This window comes from Triticum dicoccoides, chromosome 1B (genome assembly GCF_002162155.2).
Source record: "Triticum dicoccoides isolate Atlit2015 ecotype Zavitan chromosome 1B, WEW_v2.0, whole genome shotgun sequence".
Lineage (NCBI taxonomy): Eukaryota > Viridiplantae > Streptophyta > Magnoliopsida > Poales > Poaceae > Triticum > Triticum dicoccoides.
The window spans coordinates 12,003,360-12,015,064 of NC_041381.1; the positions used below are offsets into that span (position 1 = coordinate 12,003,360).

Below are 11,705 nucleotides of genomic sequence, written 5' to 3' on the forward strand. Positions count from 1 at the left end.
CCTCCAATAATTGCTGTTAGTGGTAACGCACGCATCTAATTTTGTAATTGGCAATTTGCCTACGGAAGGAATTGGCCCCATATGGCCGCCTTGTTCTAAAAAACACGAAAAGAAAGACACTAGGCATTGACCAACAAGGTAATAAAAACCGATCAAAGCAAAAATGTCAGCACAGAAGTTCACATTAGTTAGTGCCCTTGGTTATCTCTGCTCTCAAAAGGGAAGTTTAAGTGCAGGCAGCCTAATCCGGTATATTTAGCCGATAGTCATTTCTCTAGCAGTTGAGCACAAGCTACTTGAGTCTTGAGGTACGACGATGCCTTCCTTTCTTGTTTCCTTATGGACTCTTAGATCCCAAGTTTACCGATCACACCTAATATATGAAGCTCGATATGGAACCCATACCCTGAGAAGTGGGGCTTGTCTGCTCCGATGGCGCATCAGACCCAGAAATAGCACGATCGAGTATGGTATGGTTGGTATTCATCGCCGGCCTCCATGCTCCGCCGGCTCGATCCCTACTGATCGAAACCCCGCGGCCCCTCCTCGTGTCGTTCCTATCTGGTGCGGTCGCTGCCGACCCCGCTCCGCACCGTCACCGGCGACTCCTTCCCCGTCCCATCGCAGGCTCTTCCTCCGCTCGAGGTGGTATTCTTGACCTTTTGTTCCTGCGCCACCGACTGCCACACCACGGGTCACCACCCCACGCATGCGGGAGAGCGTGGGGTGCGCCGCCGAGCCGGTGAAGTGCGGCGTCGTCGGGGCCAGGGACCTCCGGTTCTTCGACGACTTCTACGGCTGGGAGCGCGAGCAGCTGCGTGATGAGGTGGGAGCCGGGTGTGGCCCGTCGCCCCTTGCAGCCCTGCCGTCCTCGGGCTCATCGCCGCCTTCAAGGGCGGCCTCTGGGACGCTCTCTCCCCCCATCGCTAACTTCCCCTTCACCCCTTCGCGTCGGCCAGCACCGCCCCGTGTCGTTCCTTGACGTCCGGCTCCTCCGAGTCAATCGCAAGAAACCACCACATTTACGGCTAGGTCTGAAGAAAGCCATCAACTCGTTAATCCGTTGCAGAAAACATCGAAAATTTGTTAAGTCGTTGCAAGAAGCACTGATCGGATGATTTGACCCGTTTAATCACTTTCTTAGAGGTGGGGCCAGATTGTAAGAAATTGACTTAGCAAAAAAAATAACACATACACCCCTAGATTAAAAAACAAAAGCACCTCCCCCGTGGAACACAGACGCCCTATCCACTACGCGTCGCCGCCGCGCTGCTGCCATCCGTCCGGCCCGGTGGCGCCCAGGCCGGAATGCCGGCACGATGGCTCAGGGCTCCGGTTGCCGGCGCCCTCACCGCCAGAACAACCGCAATGCCGCCGCCAGCCGCCTCGCTCCGCATTATCCAATCGGGAGGAGGCAACCGCCGCGCGCCCTCGTAGCTGACTGCGCTGCCGCCGCCGGAAGCCCACCCGTTGCCCTCTCTCCATGGCGCGGACGCCCTGAGCCGCCGTGCACTGCTCCTACCCGAGCTTCTAACGTGGACGGCGTCGGAGGGCCTCTGGTTCGAGCTCGTCCTCCTTCATGGAGGAGGGCGACGGAAACAACTTGTCCAGCAGGTCGACTCAGCTCGTCGCCTGCTTCCCCTGCACCCCCACCCCCACACTTGACCACATCGTAGGAGGTGCTACTCCTCCGCCTAGGCTCCCGGCGCGTGCTCCACAACGCCGACCAGGCCGCCACCGTCGCTGCAGCACCGGCAGGCCAATGCCTTGAAAACACATGCACACACCAGCTGTCTCCTCATCATTCGCCACGGCCGTAGCCATCCCGGCGCCGACGAGGGCGTCACCATACCAGACGATAGGGCCAGTCCTTCACAGTTGTCAAGGGCGGGGGTCTGATTGCATTTTTTGTAGATATCTAGGGGTGTGTCTGCTAATTCTTGTCCATTAAGCTCCTTACAATCCGGCCCCAGTTTGTAGAAGGTGATCGGGCCAAATCATCCGATCAGTGCTTTCTGCAAAGAGTTTAGTGAAATCGCGGTGTTTTTTTTGCAACGGATTACCGACTTTGTGGTTTTCCACAAACCTAGCCACACATGTGGTAGTTTTCTACAATTGACTCGGCTCCTCCCCCTCCAGCCTCTGCCGCCTGCAACCCAAGCTCAGCCACGCCCAGCCGCCTTCCTTGCCGTCTCCGTCTTTGGCCGACCTTGCCGTCTCCATGGTCTGACGACGCGACTCTGCTAGGGGCTCCTCCACCGAGCTCCGACGCTAGCAAGCACAAGTCGCTGGCGGCTCCCCTGGCCACGGTTTCCTTCCCGGCGGCGGCTAGCTAGGTTCGTACCAAAACAAATCAAATCCCCATCCACTCTATCCTGATGATTTCCTTTTCTATGGCATTATTTACTTCAATCTTGGACGTTTTTTAGTTAGAGATGTGCTGCACATAGGTATGAGTGGCTAGATCTGAGGTATAGTTTACCTAGTAATCCTCCATCCCATGCTTTTGTTCTTCATATGTTTGTTAAGACTCCATTGAAAGATGGGCACTTGGTTCGTAATTATGTGACAGAGGATCTCCACTCGAAGGATAAGATCTTGCTTAGCTGAAGCTCCACAATTGTACCATTTATTTTCGTACGTAAACACTATGAAATTAGAGGATTTAGCTTACTAGATAGAATAAAGATCTCCAATTTTGCATTCAGATTTGGTAGCCAACACTCTAGTCCTTACTCAGCTAATTTACATAATTTCCAGTTTTTCAAGTGAGGTTGAGACCAACTATACTGTTGTAGCTTGCTGTGGTGGTTAACCTGAATGTGGCCGAAAATAAGTAATGAGAGCTAGGATTTGTGCATTGAAGAATAATGTATGCTGTGTCTTTCTTTTTGCCACATGTATATATTTAACCTGAATGCATTAATAAAATGAAATAAAGATTATGCTTTAGAGTTCGCCCTTCCTCAATATGTTTTCGTTCTCCGCAACTGCATGGCAGCCGCGACGGTCCACACTTGTTTGCAACTACAAGTGAGGTGGGTGACGTGTGTACGGAATTGTTGATCTAAGTTTTCTTATTAATTGCCCTTTTGCATAATAAGGTAGGAAATTAATATAGATCTCTAATTACAAATTATTTAAGATTGGAATTAGGAGTTGTTCGATCTATGATTCTGGTCTTGGCAGTATTTATTATACGCCAAAACTGGGAACTAGTTGTTAAGCCCAAGTTTTGCCGGCCGATGTGCCCAAGTATTATTCAGACAAAACTATCCAAAGTCCATGGTCGTTCGATCCCAAGATCCAAAACCTTTATTCCCACGAGCTGAGCCATCCGGCCTCTTTTTTACATATGTTTAACTTTATTCTAAACCCCGTGAGTATATGCCGTGTCAAGCTTGACACAATGCTACTTCGGAAGTGCCAAACTGTGTGCACCATAACCCTTTAAATCTGAGGCGTCTACCATGTGATTTAAGTGCGGCCGAGCGGTTCTACCATCCCTTTATGCTATGTTGGGTTTTTAGTTTGTCTATGAATGGGTTTTTTTCACATACTCACATGCAAATTACCATACATGTTTCTACCTTGAGTAGGAGACATATCATACGGCTACGTCCCCTGCGCGTGTACATACACATACATGAATGGATTCCTACTTCTACCACCATACCTGCATGCATGAGTTTTAGCAAATACAACTAAAACATTCTTGCTTAATCGTAGGTGTTTGGAGGGTTTTAGGACCTACAGGAGTGATTAAGCGGGAGTCTTCCAAGGTCCCATGAATCAGAGCTAGACAATCACTTGGTTTGGTTATCTAGAGGAATTGTATTCTTTTATAATTATAAATTGATTAAATAAAGAAATAATTCCTCTTGTTTGTTCATTTGTGTATTTTCGTTATATAAACTGGCGCGTCCGCATTTCCTTTTGTTTTACATCCCGGGTGCAATTCAAGAGAAATACATACGATATGTCCTTTATATATCCTTTATATGTTATTCCAGTTTTTCTTGAGCCAAAACAAAGACATTGGATATTATTTCCTCATTGCAAAAGAAGTATTCTTTTTTAATTAGCAGTCTTGCTATTTGCAGAAAGAAAAAAATCACACTGAATCATATTACTTGTTGTATGTTTTAGGTGTGGTCCGAGGCACAAGGAATCTGCATGCCATGGACAGTTCGACCAAACTATTCCATGAGTGGGAAATCCAGATACTTGTGCTACTCAGCTTCACACTACAATTGTTCCTCTTCTTTGCTGGCAGGCTTCGGCGCCAAAGCAGCAGTGGGTTCCTGAGACTCTCCACCTGGGCAGCTTACTTAGGGGCAGATTTGGCAGCAGTTTATGCACTGGGCTATCTCTCAAAGCGTCAAGACGACACCACTGAAACGAACATACTTACAAGAACCCAACCACTAGCTATCTTTTGGGCACCATTTCTTCTCATCCATCTTGGCGGGCAGGACACCATCACTGCTTTCGCCATGGAGGACAACAACTTGTGGTTGAGGCATCTGTTGAATCTGGTGACGCAAGTTGTCATAGCTTTATATGTTTTCTGGAAATCCATCGGAAAACACAGTGCAAACCTTCTATTTGCGGGTAGCTTTGTGTTTGTTGCTGGAATTATCAAGTATGGGGAAAGAACATGGTCTCTCAAGTGTGGCAGCCTTAAAAGTCTTGAGAGCACAGATGCAAAACGTTACAGAAAACAATTGCCCGAAGGAATCTCGGATGATGATGGGTTTGTCCGTGCTGCTCTTGATTCCATGCATCATACCATTGATATCTTATCCGAGCGTAGCATGTTTGGGTCCAAAAGAGAAGAATTAGCGGAGATAGACAAAACTGACCAAGTGATTCGGATGGTCAAGCTTCAGCTTGGAATGATGTATGATGATCTCTACACCAAGGCCCTTGTGCTCACCACTCGGAGCGGAGTTATACTTAGGTGCATCTCTCAGGCATCTATTATTGTTGCTTTTGCACTCTTCCTTGCAAATGACAAAGAGAGGTATAACAAAGCTGACACTATCATTACCTATTCATTGTTTGCCGGGTGCTTTTTCCTAGAAGTCTGTTCAATATTTGTTTCCATGATGTCACCTTGGACATGGACATGGTTGAAGATTCACAAGTGGGACACACTTGCCTGGTTCTCGTGGTTTGTCTTTCGTTGGGACATCGGATACCCAAGGATGGAACAGCGGTGGCCAAATGCGATTGGACAGTACAACTTCCATGGTTGGGTGACTAACAGCAACCTGCAGCCAAGAACACACAGTCAACGAATAATGATGGTATTCAGAAAGTTTGTGGGTTTGTTTGGTGTCCAAAAGAGGAAAATATTTTGGATGAGCAAGTTATTAGACACTGAGTACATGGATGCAGATAACATGATTGTGGAGTATATTGTAAAAGAGATTAGTCTCTTAAATTCTGAATCCAGCGACGATAAAGCCCAAGGATGGCAGAGCATTAGCTCCCATGTGAAAACAGCTATGAACAACTGCCTTAAAGATTTTGGTTATAGTACTGTCGTGATGCATCTATTAACTGAGGCACATCTTCAACAATATGCTTCTTCCCGTTCTGACATAGAGACAAATCGTCCAAGGGCAGATGTACCTGTTGGTGTGATGGAGGTATGCCGGAAGCTTTCAAACTACATGATGTACCTTATGGTTCACCACCCTTCCATGCTGCCGCTATCTATGAGCGCGACAGCTAGCTTCGATAACTTTCACAAACCTGAAAATGCTGAAAATGCCTGTGATGAATTGGAGTTGGAGGCAAGCAAGGAAACACTAGAGGAGTTAGCACGCATGTGGACGCGGCTCCTTGTTTACGCTGCAGGCAAGTCGAGGGCGGCGATGCATGCTGCGCAGCTGAGCGGTGGAGGAGAGCTCATCACGTTCGCCTGGCTACTCATGGCCCACATGGAGATGGGGGATACTGGCAGTAAAAGATTCCATCTTACCACTGATGATTTCCGTGCGGAAACAAACTTGACGAACGTATACCTCTTCTATGTTCCCTCAGAAGACCAGATATCAGGTGCTGATAATCGGTAACTGCAATTCCATCACTATTTATTCCTTATTCCCTACTAAACTAGCTAGACAGAAGCTAGCTATATAAAATAATACTCCATGGGTATCTTATTTTGTTTTTCTGTAATGTGAAAAGCAGGTCAGAAATCAGATGATGAATAAGCCAGATCCCTTTGTGCTTGCTTGGTTGCCATATTGTTTCGCGCAGGAAAAGCCTACCTACCTTTCGACCTTCCATACGTGTCCGGGTGTGCTTCAGCCTTTCCATTAAGCCGCATGTGCTTTCCTATGTGCACTCTTTGCTTGTTTGCTGTCCCTGTCTCCAAGTGATGTAATAAGGCACCTCATCTTTGCTTGGTGTGGTGCTATTGCCTGCTTATTTTTCTATGTAAGAAGGATGTGTAATCTTTAATTATGCAGTTTCGTTCAGCTGACAGTTGTGCTAGCTATTCAATCAACAGGTATTATTCCCTGCCAAAAAAAATCAACAGGTATTATGATGTCTGCACGGTATGATTGAACTTGACCTGCATTTTCAAATTGCTGTGGCCGGCACCTTTATTTTGTTCATCCTTTGGAGATTGGCAAGTTGCGTTTAGTTTTCGATCGGCCAGCAGTATCTTCTTCATCTGATGTGGACGGCCTCACTCAGGTTCCCATACAATGATACGCCCCACGAAGGCCCTTGACCGATAGGTTTAATTTTCTTTTTCCCCCCTCCCCTCGCGTCGCCCCTCTCGGGCGGCTCGGGGGTTCAAACCCGGAGCCCCGCCGCCGACCCCTCCTCCTTCTCTCCCTCCCCTCGCCGCCACCCGAAGCGGCCGCCGGCCAAGCCCGGGGCGCTGCTCCTCTCGCTGCTGCCCTGTGTTGCTTGCGGGGAGACTCGGGATCCGGGGCGGCGGCCCCGGCTGGTTGGGTGCCACCGGACCTCGGCGCAAGCCGCAAGGTGGCGTGGGCGCGGGTCTCAGATCTCGGCCGTGGGGGCGGCGAGCTCTGCGGTGGATGCGAGCCAGGACGCGGCGGCGGCCTCTGCTCCGACGCCGCCAGATCTGGCCGCCTTCTCCCTTCCGCGGACCCTCACCCCCCACCTCTGGTTTGCCTCGTCGCAGACGCCATTCCTACGTTGGGTGGGTGCCGGTGACGGGTACATTGAACCGGGAGAAATCCCAAGCCAGCTCTGCCGGCTTCGACGGCGGTGACGCCCGCGGGCGCCACTCACCTTCCTGGAGGCGCCGTCAGGTATATTATATTGCCCCCCGTCCCCTTCCCCTTTGGCTTCCCGGGTGAAAACCCAACTTTGTTGGGCGGCGGCGACGCCCTTGGCGCCGTATCCTTCCTGAAGGCGCCGCTTAGGGAACCAAGGATGGTTGTTGGACTTCGCTGAGATGTGTGTGGTGGGTGTCGGCGGCAACAGTGTTTCTCCAGTGGTGGCGGTCCCCTCCCTGGTGAGGGACCATGATGATTGGGTGCTCTCCATGCTCCTGTAGTGCCCCTGTCCGGTGCCCGTGGTTCCTGGATAGGAGGGGATAGGGATCCCTTCCGTTGGTGTCACTCCAGCGAGTCGTAGAGCCAAAGCTTATATTTTTGATCTTGGTCCTGGCTGTTGCTCTTTCGTTCATCCTGGCGGCTCGTCTTTTGTGTGCTCGGGTCTCTGGATTTCGGCAATGTTCTGCACCAGGTGAGAAGTTGGCGGCAAGACAAGACTATCTGGTTCCGCTCCTGTAGTTTCCATTGATGCCGACCATCCAGGTTCTAGGGTGAACATGTCTATCTGTCGACGTTGTGGCGCCTTCCAAGCCAGACGAGGAGGCAGGGGCCTTCTTCGAAGATGGATCTGGATGGTAGTGTTTTTCGCTGGGGCCCTGGTGTTTTGGCGACGGCTGGCCTGCTCGGCGTCTGTTCTTCCTCTTCTGCGCATGCATTCTCCTACTCCTAGACTTCGTGTGTGCAAGAGGGCCTTGTCATCCCCAAGCGAGGTGATCATTGTCGATCTTCTTTAGCTTGTTGTATGCTAGGTCTGTGAGCAACTCCCTGGCGTCGCTGTATCTTGCCGTCTTTTTTGTTTTCTTTTTCTTTTTCTTGGTGAGTTTTGTGTTTGGTTTGTCGAGATGTAATCCTGACCGGTTGATGGCTTCGTTAATTCAAAGCCGGGCACTTAGCGGGCCTTCGTTCTAAAAAATGATACGCCCCACTAAGCGTCTCATTATTAATCTGCAATTCTGTGTACTAAAAAATGAATATTAGATTATTATATTTCAAATGTTCATTGCAGTTCCTACTGAAAAAATAACGGAGTGATTATTATATATAGTAGTGCGCATCAAGGAGTTTATCCAATCTTTTCATTGCAGTTCTTCCTCAAAAGGTTAACAGTCCACTATTGTTGGCATAAAAAAATCTTAACAAATGCTTTGAGAGATGTGAGAGGCCGGAGGCCTGCACACCGAAGGGTCACACTGTGCGTTCGGTTTATTCGGTTTACATGTTTCGGTTCATACGGTTTTTCAGTTTGTATGGTATTAATACTTCGGTAAGTACGGTATGAAATTAAAATACGGTTTAGTTTCGGTATATACCAAATTATTTCGGTATGATTTCGGTATATACCATAATAACCAAAGTTGACACGAATTTGAAAATGACGTAATAATAATTTACAAATTTATGAACACATACTGTTTTACACAAATAGTATATAACTATATATATATATATATATATATATATAAGTATATATGCATGCATTGATTCATCTGTTGATGGTTATGGACGTGCTTAGAATTTTAAAAAGAGAAAAATGACTATGTTACAAGAAAAACTTACGTGCTTAGTAGTGAATTTGACTCATGTACAAGAAAAATGACAACTTGTACGGTTGTTCGTCACAAGAAATATAAAATTCTTTTTTACTTAGGTTAATTCGGTTAACCATTCGGTTTTTCGGTATATACCATAAAAAACAAAATTCAAATCGGTATGAAAAGTTCATACCATACCGAAACCAGAAACCATAAAAACCATATATTTGGTTCGGTTCGGTTTATTTTCGGTATGGTTTTTCGGTTCGGGGGACACCAGCGCCGTGCTCTGGGAGCTGCCAAATCGCACATTGTTGAACAGTGGATGGAAGCTGCTATAAGTGAGAAATGGGGTGTGTTTGGTTACATATCTCTCGATGGATGGGCTAAGGTCATCCAGTGTTTTGGAAGAAAACTTTGTTAGGTTGCAAGGCAAAACTGAGTAGGACAGCTACTTGAATGAATATTACAAACCTGGATGGCGAAAAACGGATAAAACATTTGAATGAATATTACAAACCTTGATTCATATCAGTCATTGTTGGTCGTTGGAATATTGGAGTTCGACAGCTAGCTCGCCGGGTCACTACCAGAATTTGCCCAAATCCCGACGGCCCAAGCTATGCCGACGACACCCGTCGACATATATGGAGGTATCCCGATGGCCTAGGTCAAGCCGTAAGCATAGAAACGCTGTCGGCATACATCAACATATGCCGACGGGGGCCATCGGCAGTACAGGTTCTATGCCTACGGTGGCCACCGACATAGGCAATACCGTCGGCATATCGGTGGGCCCGGCTACCCGATGGGCGACGACCATTTGACGGCGTCAAATCTACGACGACGACGCTAACGGGGGCCATCGGCATAGCTATGCCGACAACTAAGCCGTCAACATAGTGGGTGACCCCAGGTCATCGATCCGAGCCCCACGTCGGTTCGTGGGGTGATAGAGATATGCCGACGGCATGGCCGTCGGCATAGGCCTAGGCCACGACCTCTGCCACGTCATTGATCCCTGGCATCTGCCATGTCATCGATCCAAGCCCTCATGGAGCCGGGGGCATAGCTATGCCGACAGCCTCGCCATCGGCATAGATTTGTGTTAATTATATATATATATATATTATTTAGTTTCTCTTTTTTATTTATTTTCTCTTTTTTCAAAACTAATTTTATTAACTTAAATGTGCCTTATCTAAAAAAACATAACTAAATTATATGTCGATTGCCCCCCCCCTCATGGACGTCGCTCCGGCGTGTCACGGAGGGGGAAGCGGCCACGTCGGTCCGACTCAGATGGAATCTTGCGGTGAGTTGGGCCTGGACCGTCTTGGGGGGGGGGGTGTAGTTATGGGCTGGGCTCTGAAAGCTCCCTCCACATCCATCCTAGCTGCTTAACGCATTGTGTCAAAGTGGCTTTTGTTTGTTGCCTTGGGGTTTGGATATAGTCTTCACAAATGCCGCCCACTAAGGATAGATACCATCGGCAAGATAGTGCCGCATGTTGTAGGCCCGGGCGTTGATAGTGTAGTTGCAGAATGATGGTTCCCCATTGCGAAGTCTCCTGAACATAGTAGATCGTTGAAGCACATTGATATCAATGTGAGAACCAGACATTCCAAAGAAAGCACGCCAATTCTACAAGTCATGTGATGTCATTGCTTTCAGTATGATGGTGGCCTCTTTGGTGTGAACTTGGTACATTCCGCTCAAACCTTTGGGGCAATTCTTCCATTGCCAATGCATGCAGTCAGCTAAACCGAGCATACTTGAAAAACCTCTTGCCTCTCCAATAGCAAACACTTTTCTGTGTCTTGCATAGTTAGTTATCTCAGATACTCTGCTCCAAACACCTGCTCCATGGTGCGGGCAAACCTCACAGTGGTCTTGAGGCATGTGCTCTCCCCCATCTGGGCCATATCTCACTTGTGGCATCGGCAATAGTATCAAGTGCAAGCATCCTCAAAGCAACCGTGCATTGTAGCTTAGCAGGTAATGAAAGTTGTCCGCAACTATCGCTGATGACTTTAAATAGCCATCGTGTGCCTCCACTCTCTCCACACCGCACAAAAACAATGGTTTTTTTGCATAAGAAAACGGCGACGGAACAATGGATCATCTGGAAAATTTAGGTCCAGAGCAAAGTAGTCCTTGGGCGGCAACTGTGCTCCAGAGACCCTATTTCGGTTAATAACTCTCTCCCTTTGTTTGAGCCCTTGAAGTGAGAATGTGCTCCACCTCTCGTTCCATTTCCTTTTGGATGCTCATGAGCATGAGCATTTCTACTTATCCATTCTGCTAGTTCGGTGAACCATCGGAATCCATCAGGTTGCCTACGAAAAAATCACCAAAAAACTTGGTCGGACAATGTGTCAAAAACATAGAGGGCAAGGTGTAGGCCGAGCTGAACGTACCGCATGTCAGAGGGGGGATTTGGTAAAAAAAATTGTTGGGGTCGGGTTGTCAGCGATGTGACGGACGTGCCAGGTAGCCCCATATCTTCCCCAGATTTGGGCTGGATATGATGGGGACTAGTTGGCCCGGGCGTTTGAGGCCGATTTGAGGCGTCCATCTGGGTCGTTTTTTTTACCGGTCACTAACCAAGCCGTCCGCTAGGTCGTTTGAGGGGGTTTTCAGGCGCCTGGCTGAACATAGTTTTGCCATTCCAAGATAAAATCTTGAATTCACTGTCTTTGAAAATATTTATATTTTTGACACATTTATTTGACATCTAAATGTTGTTTGAAGATTAAAATGTTTGGTATGGAAAATTATTTTTCTTACTCCCTCCTATCCATATTAATTGTCGCACGCACGGTTAATATAGCTTTAGTAC

At 47.9% G+C, this 11,705-nt stretch overlaps 1 protein-coding gene across 1 annotated transcript; it reads left to right on the plus strand.

The window, feature by feature from the left end:
• Positions 1 to 213: 213 nt before the first annotated feature.
• Positions 214 to 6,332, plus strand: LOC119299336. The gene is made up of 3 exons (XM_037576575.1): positions 214 to 308; positions 4,152 to 6,069; positions 6,205 to 6,332. The coding sequence occupies exons 2-3, from the start codon at positions 4,182 to 4,184 to the stop codon at positions 6,225 to 6,227; spliced, it is 1,911 nt and encodes a 636-aa protein (XP_037432472.1). The 5' UTR covers positions 214 to 308; positions 4,152 to 4,181; the 3' UTR covers positions 6,228 to 6,332.
• Positions 6,333 to 11,705: the final 5,373 nt, after the last annotated feature.

What these genes read in the sequence shown, in the direction of transcription:
- LOC119299336 (XM_037576575.1), top strand. Translation starts at nt 4,182, where the DNA reads ATGGACAGTTCGACCAAACTATTCCATGAGTGGGAAATCCAGATACTT. An exon ending in CTCAGAAGACCAGATATCAG is followed by an intron (nt 6,070 to 6,204) that starts GTGCTGATAATC and finishes TGTGAAAAGCAG; the next exon opens with GTCAGAAATCAGATGATGAA.